At 34.9% G+C, this 19,545-nt stretch overlaps 3 protein-coding genes across 3 annotated transcripts; all 3 read right to left on the bottom strand.

Annotated features, from left to right (window-relative positions):
- Positions 1-323: 323 nt before the first annotated feature.
- On the bottom strand, positions 324-1,769 carry LOC133867610 (F-box/kelch-repeat protein At3g06240-like). Its single transcript, XM_062304363.1, has 2 exons — positions 1,556-1,769; positions 324-1,126 (listed from the first exon to the last, which is right to left on the bottom strand). The coding sequence occupies exons 1-2, from the start codon at positions 1,648-1,650 to the stop codon at positions 493-495; spliced, it is 729 nt and encodes a 242-aa protein (XP_062160347.1). The 5' UTR covers positions 1,651-1,769; the 3' UTR covers positions 324-492.
- A 4,284-nt stretch (positions 1,770-6,053) lies between these two features.
- On the bottom strand, positions 6,054-8,033 carry LOC133867804 (F-box/kelch-repeat protein At3g23880-like). Its single transcript, XM_062304566.1, has one exon. The coding sequence runs from the start codon at positions 7,713-7,715 to the stop codon at positions 6,219-6,221; it is 1,497 nt and encodes a 498-aa protein (XP_062160550.1). The 5' UTR covers positions 7,716-8,033; the 3' UTR covers positions 6,054-6,218.
- A 1,194-nt stretch (positions 8,034-9,227) lies between these two features.
- Positions 9,228-11,179, bottom strand: LOC133869349 (F-box/kelch-repeat protein At3g06240-like). The gene has a single exon (XM_062306324.1). It carries the CDS (start codon positions 10,885-10,887, stop codon positions 9,694-9,696), a length of 1,194 nt encoding a protein of 397 aa, XP_062162308.1. The 5' UTR covers positions 10,888-11,179; the 3' UTR covers positions 9,228-9,693.
- Positions 11,180-19,545: the final 8,366 nt, after the last annotated feature.

Below are 19,545 nucleotides of genomic sequence, written 5' to 3' on the forward strand. Positions count from 1 at the left end.
AACTTCTGTTAGTAGAACAAGCCAAGATACTTCAAATGTTCAATTTATAACTCTACATAAATGCCAACATTAATAAGCCAAGATACTTTTAAGCATTGAATTTTATGAAAATATGGCAAGTGTTGAAAAATATTGACCAACAGGCCCTAATGTCAAATTATTTTATTTTAGTTATTTTTTTTTTTTATCAAATGTGACCTCGAATCAAAGAGCTCAATTTGAAAATTATGTCCATTGACCCCATCAACCATATCTAAGTACCAAAACCTCTTCAAGCGTAAATTGCTATAAAATAGCAGGAAATAATTATCAAAAAACAAATATAAGAAATACTAAACATATGGGGGACTTCAATCATAAAATTATCTCACTATTGCTCCAAAACAGTATAAATATTTGAGAAAGACATCATTTGACAAGAATAAGAATAAGCAGAAAATATTGTCTCAGCAATTCAAACACATAGAAAGACGACCCGACCCTCCAGCATTGTCAACAACTATCCTGCTCTTCAAATTCATTTCTTCCTCCCTTGACAGAAACTAGGGTCTCCATGTAATTAACCATACACCTAACCATATGCCACGAGAATATTGCTCCATGACGAGTTTGAAGATTAATCTTTTGTTTGGTTGAGAGGTCATACAAGATCGTCTGCCCGTCAAATTTTTTCAAGAAGATGATTTCATTCTTCCAAAATCCTAATGGTCGTCCAATTTCTGTAAGCGGTCCAATAGTGAAAAGCTTACTCCAAGAGTTCTTAACACCAACTTCAGGCAGTAACCATATATCAAAGCTCAGTCCGGCAATACCAACCATAGCAATCGATTCGTTCAACACGAAAATGCCCCAAAAAGCTGCAAATTCCAACCTAATATCATCTGGCAGCGGTGTTTTTACGAAAACCTCATCGCTCATTTCAAATGACAAAACAAATAAATCATCACCATGATTTGCCTCCCAAAAAGTCATCCCATTGATGTATTCCTTCGCCTCCCAAAAAGTCATCCCATTGATGTATGCCTTCGGACCTTGAGAACCAAGAAGATAACACAGGGGCCCGTCAACTTTTCTCCAAGAATCGGCACATAAGCTGTATACCTCTTTTTGTTGTATGATTTCACCACTAAAAATGTCAGAATCACAGATAGTAAGAAGGTTGATTATCTTGTAGTCATTAGTTTTGGCATCAAAACCAAATCCCAAACGATCAAATTTGGTTCCATTACGAGCGGGGTAGGGCAGGTTTGATTTGGGGACAATCTTTGTTTCTTTAGTTGCAGGGTTCCATATGACAACATTTAATCCATTGTTATAGTCAGCATGGAGACAAACGAGACCATTGCAAGAACCCACGACATAAATCTGAACCTTGTTGCCCATCCCAAGATACGGTGGAGGTAAAGGTTGTATATCATACAGTTGGAGTGCTTCATAGGAAAACGTGGATACAAAACAATCTTTGAAGGTTTTAAGGAGAAAAAGGGCGTTGCTGTTGTTGTTGTTGTTTAGCATGTGTTTTGTTACGAAGTTTTGGTGAGTAATGAGAGCGTACCAGGATTTGGAGACGCACTTAAATCGCAATAGAGAGACGACCGGAAGCCATAGCAGAATCTGCGTCACCAAGTCTTCAGGCAATTCCTTGGCCATCGACTTCGGATTTCTGTGTTGCTTGGTTCAAGAATTTGATGCCCAACAAACGCAGAGACGATGAATTACCAAGGTTGGGGTTTTTTTTTTTTTTGGGAAAAAGAGGGGTTTTGGGAAAGTAATCGAGTCATGCTTTATGCTGTCCGGGGAAGTGGAATAGGTTTCTGAAGGACTGCTGAATGAAGGCCACGTGTTGTACTTTTTCAATGTTGTAAGTTGCGCGTCTGTTTGTTTTTCATGTTCTAGAATAGGGACGAATACTCTGTAAGCATGGATCGTGGGTTTCAGTTACGTTAGTGGGTCATCTTGTTGGGCAGCGATCCTACAACACTAATACTAATGCAGTTATTTGGGCCACTTTCTGGGTCAATTATTTTTAGAAAGGGGATCATCTATTTCCCCAGAAAATTGAGGAGGGATTTGGCTCCTTGAATTCTCCACACATACTACTAATATAGGAGTAGCATATGTTATGGACAGAACAGTTGGGCAATTTAGCCGAATGATGAGAAAGGCAAAGAACTCTGAACAGGTGTGTGTTAACGTAGGAGGAAAACATAACGAGAGCGATAAATATGGTAACATTTTCTAGAAATTTTAGACTTCTTATGAGTAATTAGCCGTGCTCAATACTCACAAACACAAGATTTCATATTTTCGTGATTTATTATTTTTATTCAATAATAAAATATTATTTAAAATAACGGAATACAATAAAAAATAAAGTCCCACATAGTAATTTGAAAACGTAGTTAAGTATTTGGTAAAATCACAGTTTGACCTTTAAAATTACAGTTTCACTTTTAAAATTGTTTGCTTTTTTAAAAACGCGTCATTTGCTTACGATTTGAAAACACAATTTATTTTCTACGTTTTTAAAAAGCAAATTTTTTAAAACGCATTCCTAAATAATAAAGTTTCTATGATTTGGTTTAAAATCGTACTTTTAGCCTGTAAAATTACACTCATAGACGCACTCTTAATAATTTATTTAGTATTTCGTCAATCTCAATGCTAAAACCCAAAGAAAACCATACGGCTTGTAGGATACCATACTGGAGTCCTTCACACCAACTTCTAGGGGTGGGCAAAAACCCATGGATCTGCCCCACCCCGCCCCGAAAAATCCGTTTTTTAGTTTTTTTTTTTTTTGTGGGTACGGGTCCAAAAATGGTAGACCCATGCAGGGTAGGGCGGGCCGGGTAGGGATTTTTTAAAACTCCAGGGACACGGCCCACATGAAGAAAATTATAAAACAAAAAACCCCTTACCTGCATAAGTTCATAACCCTAGCGCCGCCTCTCTTCATTTTTTCATTCTTTTCTTCCTAGTTCTTACCCTTTAGCCCTAGCGCTGCAACCCGCACCCCGTCCCCCGTCCTCCGTCCTCTTCTCTTCATTTTGGTAATGACAGGTACTGGTTGCCTGTTGGGATCAAAGGATCTCTCATTCACTTGGCCTTGTCGTTGGTTGGGATCTCTCATTCGCTTGGTCGTCTATGGAATTCTGGAACGTTGAGAGCAGGTCTCTCTTCATCTTCCTTTTCTTCGCCCAAAGCCGCCCTACCCAGCTAAACCCACACCCCTGCCCTGCATCCTCCCACTCCGCACGAACCCTCGTTTAGTTCAAAGCCGGCTAGAGCCTTAGGCGAATTAGGCGGCTGCCTAAGGCCCCCAATTAAAAAATATTAATAGAGATTTATTTCTTAAAAAAAAAGAAGGTCTTAATTACCATCAATACACTTTAATAAGGCCCCAAATTATGATAAAAATAAAATTAAGAAAGACATTAATATAATGCAAAGCCCCAATTTAATAAGGCCCCTAATTACGAAATATTAATGGAGATTTATTTCCAAAACAAAAACAAAAATAAATTGAAGGCCTTAACTACCAACGTTTAAAATAAGAAATTTGATTCTTGCACTATACCATCATAACAACCCCTCACATGAGGGTGGGCCCCAGTGTGTGGGGCCCACCCTCATGTAAAGGGTTGTTGTGCAGTTGTTGTATTGGTGTTGTAAATCTAACATTTTCCTTAAAATAAAATGAGATATGAAAAGTTTCTAAATTGAAGGTCTTAATTACCAAAGTTTAAAATAAAATGAAATATAAAAAGTCTCTAAATTGAAGGCCATAATTAATTACAAATGTTCAAAAAATTAATTACAAATGTTCAAAAAATTAAGTCCAACGTTCAAAAAAAATAAGACTTAATTAAGTCCAATTGTCCAACATTCAAAAAATTGAAGGCCTTACGCCTTAAGTCCAACGTTCAAGAATCAAAATAGAATGAAAAAGAAAATGCTAAGAAGATGGAAAGTTTATAAGTTTCTATTGCAAATCCTACTCTTTATAAGTTTCCATTTTTTTTTTTTTATCTTAATTTCCCTATTCAAGTCAATCTTATTCAAATTTGAATTTCTCTCTTCTTTTAAGTCTTTAAAATCAGTCCATATTTGATCAATGATAAAAAAAGAAAAAAGAAAAAAAAAAAGTTGGTTACCAAAAACTCAATCAACCAATTGCATTAATTTTTTTATTCGATATTAGGAAATATTCTTACCCTGATTTGCCTTTTCTTGTGCTTGTTAAAAGTGTTAGATAATCCTATCATAAAGATTAAAGAGAATTCAACCTTTTACAAATCAAGTTTTATTATTCTATTTTTTTAATTTATTTTATTATAGTCATAATATATATATATATATTATTTAATTTGTAAATACTTTTAGTTATAGATAAAAAAACTTGAATATAAAAACTTGATATGTAATTTTGCATCCCAAAAAGTAGGAAGAATGAATTTTAAATAAAAATATAATTTTAAATCAAATAAAATTTAATTTTAAATAAAAAGCTCCGCTTAAACTTGCCCTGGTATTGTTATAATTTTTTTTCTTCTTCTTTAAATTAGACTATAAGATATAGGTCGCTGACTCAGTATGTAAATTGAATTTGTTAGAAGTTTAAATAATTTTTAAACATCGTTATTAAACGTTTATATATATATATATATATATATATATATATATATATATATATATATATATATATATATATATATATATATATATATATATATATATATATATATATATATATATATATATATATATATTTCGGTCTCTTTCTACTCTTAAATCTCTTTTTATTTAAATTCAAAATTATTTGTAAGGACGTGAGTATACTCCTCATATCGTTTGCCAAAGTTTGAAACCTTCACTCATCTAATGCTTGGACAAGGGAGCTCAAGTGTCATGAAATTTTTCACAAATCAGTTTGTAGAAAATTATGTTTCCTTAGAGATCTCTGAGTTCATTTTGATACCATAATGAGTTAATTGTAAATCAGATAAACCACTTACATCAATTTTGAATTTTTCCCAAATTTAAAAATAGATATCACAAGATAAAGAGGATGCTAGTTGCATAATTTATATTAAAAAAAAAAAAATCATAAAATTATAAAAACTTATAATTTTTTTTCAAAGATTCAGATATGAGTATTTTTGCAAATTCTGTTAAATTCTGACCAACACCTAAATTCCTGCAATTTGTTAGTTTTTTTTAAATTTTTTTTTTTTTTGACATAATTTAACGGAAAATTCTAACGGATGGTTGAAATTGAAAATAATTAAAAGATAGATACTCTAAATTTACACTTTTTAAAGTTTGAATACTTAATTGTAAAAGTGATGAAAGATGAGAGGTTATAAGTGAAGAAGTGCAAAAGTGATAAGTGCAAAATTGATACCATAATGAGCTAATTGACACTTTTTATTTCTAATTAGTTTTTACATGCTTAGTTAATCATGATTTGTCTTATTAGCAGTCGGAATTCTAGATTCAATAGCTTTGAACTTTGGGGTACAATCAGGTTTTCTTTGCTTATGTGGATTTTGCTACATTCTTGGTTTGCCTGATGATTTACTTATCTCTTATTGTTCTTGACTGACATTGGACTTTCTCCAAGGTAACCTTTTCCCCATATTGATTAAAAAAAGAAAAAACTACACCATAGAAGAGAGAGTTTAACTTCATATAGTTCACAGTTTTTTGTTAGTAGAACAAGGTAAAACCCCTTTTCTTTTTCTTTTCCCTTTTTAATGAAACTTCAAGTCTTCATTATATAATTCTAAATAAATGTTAAGATACTTTTAGGCATTGGATTTTATAAAAAAAAGGGGAAGTACTGAAAAACATTGACCAACAGGCCCTAATGTGTTATGCCATTTTTATCAAATCTGAGTCATTTGACCTCTAATCAAAGAGCTCAATTTGAAATTTATGTCCACTGCCCTCATCAACCATATCTAAGTACCAAAACCTCTTCAAGAGTAAATTTCTTTGAGAAAGCAGGAAGGAAATATCTGAAAATAAATATAAGAAATACTAATATGGGACTGAAAAAGTAATTCTGCATGATATGTAAAAAGAAAGATCATGTTCAGAACCCTTGTACACCTCCTTCAATCTTCAAATTCTCTCACTATTGCTCCAAAGGAGAATGAATATTTCACAAAACATCATTTGACAAGAAGCAAAAATATATTGTCTCAGCACATCTATGCTGCTTGAAACACACTTGGAACTGAAATATAAAGATGGTCATTGTCAACATCTGTCCTGCTCTTCAAATGCTTGATAGAAACTAGGGTCTCCATGTAAGTAACCAAATTTGTCCAGCATGTTACTCCATAACCAATTTGGAGATTACTCATTTCTTTGGTCAAGGGGTCATACAAGACCAGCTGTTTGTCCCATTTTACCAAGAACATGGTTTCATTCTTCCATAATCCTAATGGTCGATCAATTTCTTTAAACGGTCCAATAGTGAAAAGCTTAGTCCAGGAGTCCTTAACACCAACTTCATGCAACAACCATATATCAAAGCAAAGCTCCCACATGTGGCCGTCCCAGATACCATCGTCAACCAGGATAGTAACTGCCATAGCAATAGATTCATTCAACAAGAAAAAGTGTCTCTCACTACTATTCAAAACATCATCGGGCAGTTGTGTTTTTTGGAATACCTCGTCGCTCATGTCAAATGACAAAACACCCTCCCAATCATCAACGCGTGCCTCCCAAGAAGCCATCCCATTGATGTATGTGTTCAAGCCACAGATAAAAGGATCAATAGTACCACACAGGGGGCTATCGCCTTGTTTCCAATAATCGGCACCTAAGCTATACACCTCACTTTGAATCATCTTTTCACTTCGGATTGAGTCAGGTTCGTCATAGGGACAAAGAAGGTTGATTATCTTGTAGTCATCAGTTTTGGCATCAAAACCAAATCTGATACAATCAATTACGGTGGGGAAGCGGGACAAGTTTGATTTGAGGACAACCTTTGTTTCTTTAGTTGCAGGGTTCCATATAACAACCTTGAAATTATGTAATAACTTGTAGTGGAGACAAACAAGACCATTGCAAGAACCCACGATACAAATACTACCCTTGTCGATCCCAAAAACCGATGGCGGTGCAGGTTGTGTATGGGATAGTTGGAGCGTTTCATAAGAAAGAGTGGATACAACAGGATCTTCGGTGATTTTGTCGTGCAAATCAAGGAGGATGTTTCTGTTGTTGTTGTGTTGGAGGTGTTTTGTTATGAAGTTTTGGTGAGTAATGAGAGCGTACCAGGATTTGGAGACGCACTTGAATCGGAGTAGAGAGACGATCGGAAGCCATACCAGAATCTCTGTCACCAAGTCTTCCGGCAATTCCTTGGCCATCAACTTCGGATTTCTGTGTTGCTTGGTTAAAGAGTTCGATGCCCAACAAACACAGAGATGATGAATTAGCAGGGTTTTTTTTTTTTTTTTATAAAGAGGGGATTTTGGGAAAGTAATCGAGTTATACTCTATGCTGTCTGGGGAAGTGGAATAGGTTTCTGAAGGACTGCTGAATGAAGGCCACGTGTTGTACTTTTTCATTGTTGTAAGTAGTAATACTCTAAAGCATGGATCTTGATTCTTGTTGGGCAACGATCCTACGACACTAATGCAATTATTTGGGCCACTTTCTGGGTCAATTATTTTTAGAAAGAGCATCATCTATTTGCCCAGAAAATTGAGGAGGGATTTGGCTCCTTGTTCATTCATTAACATTGCAAGAAAGAACAGTTGGGTATTGATTTATGTTGTTAAGGCTTGGGGTGTATTTATATTACTTTGTTAATCTCTCTCTCGATCAGCACCCGCACACACCAAAAAAGAGCTTCGAAGTTTTTTTTTTTTTGTTAAATTTAGGGTCCGATTAATTTAGCAGTTTTAAAAAGTGCAATTAAAAAAATAGCAATTTAAAAACGCGGTTAAGTATTTGGTAAAATCACATTTTCACATTTAATTTTGCAGTTTTGCTTTTAAAATTGTTTGTTTTTTAACAATACACTTTTTTGTCTACCATTTGAAAACACTTTATTTTTTTTTTTTCTACGTTTTCAAAACACAAAATTTTTAAAATGCACTCCCAAACAATAAACTTTCTATAATTTGGTTTAAAATCTCACCTTTGACCTGCAAAATTACACTCATAAACGCACTCTTAATAATTTATTTAGTATTTCAACAATCTCAATGCCAAAAACCCAAAGAAAACCATACAGCTTGTAGGATACCATACAGGAGTCCTTCACACCAACTTCAAGCAACAACCATATATCAATACAAATCTCCAACCAATTAATTCATCCCCTATACTAACTGCCATAGCAATCGATTCATTCAACAACCAAAATAGTCTATAATGTACAATCGATTCATTCAACAAGAGAAAAAATTAATAGATATATAACTTGATAGTCACGATTTCAAGAATTTAAGAATCCTCTAAAAGTGGCATCACATCCTGCGAAGATGATCGAGCTTAGCATAATTCTTTTTTAGATAAAGATTAGCATAATAAAGTTAATTTATCTCACCAACTTCTTTTTGGCCATATAATCCAAATTGTTATTAGTATGTCCAACTAAAAAGAAAATCATAAAGCATTTCTTAGAATGCTACAAGCATCATATTGTATGCTAAGTTATTATTCACTGCGTGTTAATTAAGTGCCATAAAAATTTATTATCAAATCTAACCTCTAATCGAAGAGCTCAATTTTGAAAATTATTTACACTGACCCCATCAACAGAGTAAATTTCTACGAAATAAATATCAAAAAACAAATATAAGAAATACTAAACATATGGGATAATGAAAAAATAATTCCTCATAACTTTCCTACTCCTGCTCCTTTAATCTTAAAATTTGCTCATTATTAATGCCCCAAAAGAGAAACGAGTTAAATGTAAGAGTAAAAGGATTTGATCAAAGACATCATTTGAGAAGTATAAGCAGAAAAAATTGTCTCATGCAGAACATATATGCTGTTTGAAACGCATGCGAATGCTGATTTAGAAGAGAGAGATTATGCTGATTTAGTCATGAAACATGTTGGCTGTTGTTCTATGCCAATGCATTTTCTTGCTGGCTGTTGTTTATAAACTTCAGGTGGAGCTCAAAATGGACAAAAAAAAAAAAACCATAAATTGGGTGTAGAAGGGGTTTCAGAGGATTTGAACACAATGGGCCTACAATATATATCGAGCACTCAGTGAGAACAATAACAAGAACATTTTGGTTACTTTCAATGTGTTGCTCCATTGATTCATAGTTAGCATCCAAGTGAGTAATGTGGATGATCTGTAGATGCCATTTTTTCCGAAGAAAGATGGTATCCATCCACTAAACCCTTAATTACCTGGTAAGTACGCCTGAAACATCTACAGTGAGTCAGTGATTTAAAAGATTAATAGCCCTTACCAACTTTAACTTCATATGGTTCATAGTCAAAACTTTTGTTAGTAGAACAAGGTAAAAACCCTTTTCTTGTTCTTTCCCTTTTTTAATGAAACATCAAGCCTTCATTATATAATTCTAAATAAATGCTAAGATACTTTTAGGCATTGTCTCACTATTGCGCCAAAGGAGAATAAATATTTCAAAAAACATCATTTAACAAGAAGCAGAAAATATTGTCTCAGCACATCTATGCTGCTTGAAACACACTTGGAACTGAAATAGAAAGATGGCCATTGTCAACATCTGTCTTGCTCTTCAAATGCTTGATAGAAACTAGGGTCTCCATGTAAGTAACCAAACTTGTCCGGCGTGTTACTCTATAACCAATTTGGAGATTACTTATTTCTTTGGTCATGGGGTCATACAAGACCAGCTGTTTGTCCCATTTTACCAAGAACATGGTTTCATTCTTCCAGAATCCTAATGGTCGTTCAATTTCTTTAAACGGTCCAATAGTGAAAAGCTTAGTCCAGGAGTCCTTAACACCAACTTCAAGCAACAACCATATATCAAAGCAACTCTCCCACATTTTGCCGTTCCAGGCACCATCTGGTCCATCTGCAACCAGGATAGTAACTGCCATAGCAAGAGATTCATTCAACAAGAAAAAGTGTCTCCAACTATTCAAACCATCAACCATCAAAACATCTGGCAGCCATGTTTTTAGGAATACCTCGTTGTTCATGTCAAATGACAAAACACCCTCCCAACCATCAACACGTGCCTCCCAAGAAGCCATCCCATTGACGTATGTGTTCAAGCCACAGATATAAGGATCAAAAGTACAACACATGGGGCTATCGCCTCGTCTCCAAGAATCGGCACTTAAGCTATATACCTCACTTTGGATTATCATTTCACTTGGGATTGAGTTAAAGTCGTGAACGGGACAAAGAAGGTTGATTATCTTGTAGTCATTAGTTTTGGCATCAAAACCAAATCCGATACAATCAATTACGTTGGGGAAGCGGGACAGGTTTGATTTGAGGACAATCTTTGTTTCTTTAGTTGCAGGGTTCCATATAACAACCTTGAAATTATGTAATGACTTGTCCTGGAGACAAACAATACCATTGCAAGAACCCACAATACAAATACTCTTGTCGATGGCAAAAACCGATGGAGGTGCAGGTTGTGTATGGGATAGTTGGAGCGTTTCATAAGAAAGCGTGGATACAACATAATCTTTGGTGATTTTGTCGCGCATTTTAAGGAGGATGTTTCTGTTGTTGTTGTTGTGTTGGAGGTGTTTTGTTATGAAGCTTTGGTGAGTAATGAGAGCGTACCAGGATTTACAGACGCACTTGAATCGCAATAGAGAGACGATCGGAAGCCACACCAGAATCTGTTTCACCAAGTCTTCGGGCAATTCCTTGGCCATCAACTTCGGATTTCAGTGTGCGTTGCTCGGTTAAAGAGAATGATGCCCAACAAACGCAGAGATGATGAATTAGCAGGGTTCGGGGTTTTTTTTCTTCTCTTTTTTTGAAAAAGATGGGATTTTGGGAAAGTAATCGGAATAGGTTTCTGAAGGACTGCTGAATGAAGGCCACGTGTTGTAGTCTCTTAATGTTGTCGTTGACTATTCATTCAATTTACAGTGGTTTTCCATGTTTTGCTAATGGAAGGGGATCGACTATACCCAGAAAATTACAGAACTGTGAGGAGGAATATTTGACCCTTCATGTGTCAAGCTTTCAATTACAAGTTCCCTTAAACTATCACTATGAGAGCGTTGGAGATTATGTAAACTGTAATTTTAGTTAATAATACTCAATTTTTATCTTTTGTAGATTAAATTCAAAAGAGGTAAAATACATTTTGCTAAGTGCTCTTTAAATCTTTACTTTTATTTTTATTCTTAAAACATTAAAAACTAATATTTAAAAAAAGTAAAATGTAAAATAAATTTTTTGTTAAAGTTTGTATTGAAAAGTTAATAATTAAAATAAAAAAAAATATGTATTTTAAATAACTAAAATAACTAATATTGTTGGAGATGCACAAGCATCAATCATATGCAATACTAGTTATAAATGACAATTTTCTTTTACTCAGCACATCAATTACAGTGTAACAGGTACATGTTATTTAAAATTAAAAAAAAAACATTATTAAAAATATTAAAAAATAAAAGAACACCATTGAATAAGTAATACATTTGTTCATTTGTTTAAGACAATTTTAACACCCTTTAGCTTTATTCTTCCTCATACTTAAACCTTCTCTGTTGTTTTTTTCCTCTCTCTCTCTCTCTCTCTCTCTCTCTCTCTCTTATTCTAGCTGCGAATGGGAAGAGGGGAGGAGGAAGTGTTTCGTCTTTTCCCTCCTCATCTTCTTACCTTCATGTATCTTTTTCTTTTTGTTGATGTTTGTCTAGAGATTTCTTTAACCCTATTCACCTCTCACGAGGTTTTATTAATCGTCGTCCAGTGCAACCTATTTCGTACAAAATCGCAACCTCAGTGTCATGGCTCCTTCATTGTGTCAATCTCTTTCTCCACCATGTTCTTTGTCTTCTCCTCCACATCGATAACTGACTTTGTCAAAGTTCTTAGATATGGTTTTCTAAAAGCTAGATTTATATTCCTCCAACAGCCCCTACCTTCCACAGGCCATTCCACCGCATCCTCCGGCGCTCTAGCTCCCCATAGCTACCAGCCATTTCTCCATATGCCTTCCACGCTCCGGCTCACTTGCAACTCTCTTCTGCTCCACTAGAGGCTAAAGTTGTTATTTTTTGGGCGTTTTAGCTGTTTATTTGTTTTTGTCATTTTTTGTTACATGAGTTATTGTCTCCCTTTAAGAGAGACTTTTGTAACTAGATTTATATATGTTTGCGCCTCTCTTCTGCAGTCCCTAATTCAAACAACAGTACTTTTACTGCTTCAACCTCTTTCAGCTGGTTGTTGTTGTTCCAAAGTGGAAATTCAGATATGTTAGCCTTAATATGTGCCCTTTTCTTTTAGATGACCAAGTCACTTGTTTACTCATTTCTTACTATTTGTAATTATTTCAACTCTATTTTAATTTGTTTTGGGTCTATTGTTGGGGAGTCCATCCTTTTTTTTCGTTTATAAGATCATTCACTCATTTCTTTCGAATCAAGAGTGAGAATGATTCTTCCTTGTAACCCTCTCCTTATTCAATTAGGAAAAAAGAAGAAGATGTAATACATTTGTTAAAAGTGCACAAAACATTATAATTGCAATATGACGAACAGGAAACTCTTTTACGGGTTTCATACACATGGTATGTGTTCTCAGCCATCAACATTGTACTCTTGTTCTACAACCATCGATGCACACTGACACTGGAGGTATCTGTTTTTTCTTTTTTAATAATTAATTTACACATTCTGTGAAGAAGGGGCAGAATATTTAGTTTTAAATCTAACATGGTATACATGTCTGCACAACTTTATTCATAAAAATGAAACAGAAATCTTGGGAGTTTGACAATAAGAACTTTGAAATGAAAAACATGCATATGGGTACACAACAAATATTTGTACAGAGAATATCAGGAAAATAGTTGAAAACTTGAAATGTTGAATTGCCTTAGCTACCACCTCTGTGAGTCTTCAATCAATTGGATCAAATCCACAAGACAACAAATGCATTGTCAGAAAGCTCAACAACAACAAATGATATAATTGGAGATGCAAGAGAGGCTTCTGACTTTCTTACTTTCTTACTTTCTTTCCTATGAGAGCAAGGACAATCCTTCATGATCAAAATGATTTTTCTTTCAATCTTTCGTTTTTTACTTTGATCATCAACTCTTGGTGTAAGGAATCTTTGGATATTCTGTAAGTTATCAGTAAAATATTTTTTATTTTGTAAAAGAGATCGTTTGTTTTTAGGATTCTAACACTAAGTATCTGCAAATAGACGCCAAAAAGGAGAATGATTACTTTCTCTTTGGATGGCTGGATAAAGTGTATGGCATCCATGGAGGGTAAAAGTAATAGCTTTATTACAGTTGAGTAAAATAAAAGTTCACATGTGCACAGTTTTTCTTCAACAAAGTGATAAGAGTTTTAGTGAGGATTATAGCATAATTGTGACAAATTAACTTGTATAACCCTTCTGAAACAGACAACAAAAAGTTTTCTATTTAGCATGAGTACTATATGGGCCATTAAGGGAACAAGTCCTTGCAAGTAATGGTGATTTATACTCATCAAAAAGTAATGGTGATTTACAATCTGGTTACCATCCCCTGCAGTTGCAGCCAGAATTGCTGTCATGACTCAGAACACACAGCATAATCTCATACATTATAGAGAAGATAATCATCCATTCAGAAAATGAAATGAAAGAGGACAAACCGTTTTTCAATGGTTTCCCTGCTAAGAGTTTCATTCAACAAAAACAAATGAGTATGCCCAACCCGAGAGAGAGAGAGAGAGAGAGAGAGAGAGAGAGAGAGAGACCTATAAGCCATAAACACCTTATTATGCATTTCTGGGAAGTTTGAGCTAATTTTTATTTCATTGAGTATGGTTCTTGAGGAAATCCTACAATCAATACAAATTTTTATATTGCAGGAATCAAAAAAAATATGCTTAAAGAAGCCACTCAAAAGTGGAAACAGATTTCCACTTGTCCTGAAATATGGAGAAATAATTAATTTCATAGATAAACATTCATATGTTGTTTTCAATTTAAGTCTCAACATTTGGTAAAAGTGCAGAGATCAATATGAAAATTATGTACACTTCCCACATCAACCATATCCAAGTAGAAAACCTCTTTAAGAGCAAATTGCTAGCTATGAAACAGCATGAAAGAAATATACATATATAGAACAAATATATATGAAATACTAAACATATGGGACAATGAAAAAAATAATTCTGCATGATATGTACAAAGAAAGATCATGCGAAGAACCCTTGTACTCCTGCTTCTTTAATCTTAAGAATCTCTCACCATTGCTACAAAAGAGATGGATACAGGTCAAATGTAAGTGCATAAATATTTGACAAGAATAAGCAAAAAAATATTATAGTTCACAGTTTTTTGTTAGTAGAATAAGGTAAAAGCCCTTTTCTTTTTCTTTTCCTTTTTTAATGAAACTTCAAGTCTTCATTATATAATTCTAAATAAATGCTAAGATACTTATAGGCATTGGATTTTATGAAAATAGGGGAAGCACTGAAAAACATTGACCAACAGGCCCTAATGTGTTATGCCATTTTTATCAAATCTGAGTCATTTGACCTCTAATCAAAGAGATCAATTTGAAATTTGTGTCCACTGCCCTTATCAACCATATCTAAGTACCAAAACCTCTTCAAGAGTAAATTCTTTGAGAAAGCAGGAAGCAAATATCTGGAAAACTGTTACGACAAAATTAATGAGGAAAAATATAAGAAAGCCTCCTAATTAACTCAAGCCTTCCTATTTGGTCCGCACCATGGACTCCTACATCCCCATCATTTAAACCTATACCAAGATTGTCTTCTATCTCCTCTAATCACCCCTTAGCCATTTCTGATCTTATTTACTCTCCTACCATGTCCTTGAAGCAATATATCTTGCCTTTCTTGTTCAATCCAACTACCACCTTTGAAATTTTAAAAATTACAATTCCTTCCCACTCTGACTCCCTTCTCTGGACCCCATGCACCATTGGTGTTTTCTCAACCAAATCCACACGTTATCTCATTAGCTCTTTCTCCCATTCCACACCCTCACCTCTCCCCAAATTTTGTTGGAAAGCACTTTGGAAACTCAAGCTGAACCATCGTTTAAAACTTTTTCTTTGGAAGATGGTATGGAACATTATTCCCACCAAATTTTGAATTTCTCAATCCATCCCTTATTCTCTATTAGACACCAGTTGCTCCCTTTGCTCTTATCCCACAAACTCCCTTTCTCATCTCTTTTTCACTTGTCCCATTGCCCTTGTGGTTTGGCGCCAATCTTTTTGGCCTTTGGATACAATTGCTTTAAATGTTACTAACATGACAGATTGACTTCTTATTATTCTTCATTCACATCGTATGCTTGGCGTACCTCCAGCAGAGACTCATAGGTTCCAAATATTTGCTGTTGTTGCATGTGATTACCTTTGGTTTTGTTGGTACAGTTTCCGGTATGGTGACGTGTCGCTTAATGATTCGCTATGTCAGGAAATTAATCTTATTTCCCGAGACCCGCTAGAAGTGGAAAAACTGAGAAGATAGGGGAGAAGATGAGACACAGATTTAAGTGGTTCCCTCAAACCGAGGTACATCCACTGTAGGAGACGTAGAGAAAATTCACTATTAAGTAGTTACAGGGGAAAATCACTCGTAGCCCTAAGCCTTGATACACCCAGATTTCCCTCTCTAAGTTTCTCTACTTTCTCCTCTTCTTATACTGTTCTTCTCTCTATATCTCTCTTTGTGCCTTTGTTTTTCTATCTGTCGTACCTGGTGCGATGATCTCTATTTATAGGCCGGGCTTCTGACCTTATCACATTGCTGCCTTCTTCGAATTCTTCATGCCCTGTTTTTCCAGGAGTTTCCGTTTTTCCAGGAGTTTGATTCCTTGCCCATCTTCTCATGTCTGCCACCTTCAAGTTCTTTAACATTTGTTTTTGTTGTGTCCTCGAGTGGAGGGAGTGATTGGAGATTATTTAATGCTGAGTGGAGATGGTAATGAGTGGAATGATGTTGGTAGAAAAGTGCATGGTCTTGGAAGGAGTGAATGGACGGTTATTTTATTGAGTGCATGCGCTGTCCAAGAAGCTTGGAGAAAGTGCTGTCTGGGATGGGGGAAGGTGTCGTCCATGCTGTCTTGATGTTGCTGTCCAGCAGGGTTTCTTCCTTTTGCGGGTGCTGCTAGCTGCTTGGGAGGAGTGCAGCACATAGGTGGAGAAGCTTGGGCCCACATGTCTTTGGAACTGATTATTTCTTCATCATTCTATCTTTATCGTACTCTGAGATATCTGCGGCAAACTTTCAACTAGACCCCGAGATGATGATGTCCGAGACATGCTCGCTCTGGTTTGGAGATCTCGGGATATCGCCGCACCATAACGGAGTTATAAAAACCTGAGATGTTATTGTACCGACTTGATGTTACCTCCGAGGCGATGTTACTCCGAGACACAAATACCCGAGATGTGCTCGCTGATTAGGAGATCTCGGGATGTATTACATACCGTGACCTGGAGTGTCAAGACCGAGTCGTTGTTATGCCTCCGAGATGTATTTGCACCGAGACGTCATTATACCTCCGAGATGTATTCGTACCTAGGCGGTCTTTTCTTTGCTGGCTGAAATAAATGTCCGAGGCACAGCCCCGAGATGTTTCTGAATCCACGTGTCTCTAGGGTTAATTTTATCCCTAACAGGTTTACTAGGAATAAAGCTCATCATGATGGGACTATCCCGAATGCTCTTATCATATCAACTACAATTAACAAGACTGCACTGAAGCATTATTCTACGTGACAACCAAAGATGATAAAACTCCTGAAGTCTGGAAAAGTCCTTCACCTCCCTATTTCAAGATAAACTATGGTACTGCTATTAGAGTTATTTTTTCTGCTTAAGTTGCAGTCTGCAGAGACTTTACTAGTTTTATAATCAAGTATATCTCCCTTATTAGCTCACCTTGTTCTGTTCTTTATGGTGAGGCTACTACTACTCTTTTGGCTGCTCGTTTGGCAGTTTCGTTAGGGTTATCTTCTTTTATCTTAGAGGGAGATTCTCTCAATGTCACAATGGCGCTTCAACATCCAGCAATTATTACTGATTGACGAATTGCTTCTAGCATCTCCATCATTCACTCCACCATCCCACCAACAACTAACTAGAAAGCTAGTCATGTTAACCAAAGTGCAAACTTATGTGCCTATCATGTGACAAATTGGGCCGCAACCAGAATTCATTCTGGCTGCATTCCCATCATTTCCCCTTTATCCACATATTTTCCTCCATGTTTTAAAAAAGACTCCCCCTCCACCTTCTTTATTCCATAATTAAGTTTGCCTTTTCTTTTGGTTTCTTTACAATGTACTCACAAAAAAGAAAAAGAAAAAAGAATCCTCTAAAAGTGGCATCACATCCTACGAAGACGAGCTTAGCATAATCCTTTGTTAGATAAATATTAGCATAACAAAGTTATTTTATTTCACCAACTTCTTTTGTAGATAATCCAAATTGTTATTAGTATGTCCAACTAAAAAGAAAATTCATAAAGTGTTTCTTAGAATGCTCAAGCATCATATTGTACGCAAAGTTATTACTCACTACATGTTAAGTGCCATAAAAGTTACTTATCAAATCTAACCTCTAATCAAAGAGATCAATTTTGAAAATTATTTACACTGACCCCATCAGAGAGTAAATTTCTATGAAATGAATATAAAAAAACAAACATAAGAAATACTAAACATATGGGACAATGAAATAATAATTCATCATAACTTTCCTGCTCTTGCTCCTTTAATCTTAAAATTCGCTCATTGTTGCTCCAAAAGAGAAACGAGTTAAATGTAAGAGTAAAAGGATATGATCAAAGACATCATTTAAGAAGAATAAGCAGAAAAAAATGTCTCATGCAGAACATGTATGCTGCTTGACAGAAACAAGGGTCTCCGTGTAAGTAATGAATTGCGACCAGTTCCAATTAATTTGGAGATTAGTCATTTGTTTGGTAGAGGGTTCATACAACACCAGCTCTTCGCCAGAATATCTCCAGAACATGATTTCATTCTTCCAGCATCCTAATGGTTGTCCAATTTCTAGAAACGGTCCAATAGTGAAAAGCTTAGTCCCAGAGCCCTTAACACCAACTTCAAGTAACAACCATATATCAAGGCAAGCTACGTCGTACAACCATTCTTGTTCTGAATCATCTGAAATACCATCTTCCATGATATTAACTGCCATAGCAATTGATTCCTTCAACATGATAAACTGTTTGCTATCTTTCAAAACATCATCTGGCACAGATGCTTTTAGGAATATCTCATCGCTCATGTCAAATGAAACAACACCCTCCCAATCATAAGCATATACCCACCAAGAAGGCATGACGAATGAATTCGGACCACACGGTGGCGTATCAACTTTTCTCCAAGAATCTGCTATTGAGCTATATAAGTCACTTATGAATAAGTCAGTGTAATTGTAACTAACAACGTTGATTACGTTGTAGTCATTAGTTTTGGCATCAAAACCAAATCCGAAAAAACGATCAATAGTGATCACACAGAAGACATTAATATAATGCAAGGGCCACAACTTCATAAGGCCCCCGATTACGAAATATTAATAGAGATTTGTTTCCAAACAAAAATAAATTGAAGGCCTTAATTACCAACGTTCAAAATAAAATGAGATATGAAAAGTTTCTAAATTGAAGACCTTAATTACCAACGTTCAAAATAGAATGAGATATGAAAGTCTTTAAATTGAAGGCCATAATTAATTACCAATGTCCAAAAAATTAAGCCCAACGTTCAAAAAATAGGACTTAATTAAGTCCAACTGTCCAACGTTCAAAAAATTGAAGGCCTTACACCTTAAGTCCAACGTTCAAGAATCAAAATAGAATGAAGAAAAAAAATGCTAAGAAGATGGAAAGTTTTTAAGTTTCCATTTCAAATCCTACTCTTTATAAGTTTCCATTTTTTATCTTAATTTTCCTATCAAGTCGATCTTATTCGAATTTGAATTTCTCTCTTCTTCTAAGTCCCTAAGATCATTCCATATTGATCGGTGATTAAAAAAAAAAAAAAACTCAATCAATCAATTGCATTTTTTTTATTCGATATTAGGAAATATTCTTACACTAATTTACCTTTTCTTGTGCATATTAAAAGTGTTAAGATAATCCTATCATAAAGATTAAAGAAAATTTGACCTTTTACAAATCAGGTTTTATCATTCTATTTTTTTTAACTTATTTTATTCTAGTCATAATATATATAATTTTTTTATTATTATAAATCGTGTTTATTTAATTCGTAAATACTTTTAGTTATAGTTAAAAAAAAGAAATAAATAAAAAAAATATAAAAACTAGAATATAAA

This window comes from Alnus glutinosa, chromosome 5, assembly GCF_958979055.1.
Source record: "Alnus glutinosa chromosome 5, dhAlnGlut1.1, whole genome shotgun sequence".
Taxonomy (NCBI): Eukaryota; Viridiplantae; Streptophyta; class Magnoliopsida; order Fagales; family Betulaceae; genus Alnus; species Alnus glutinosa.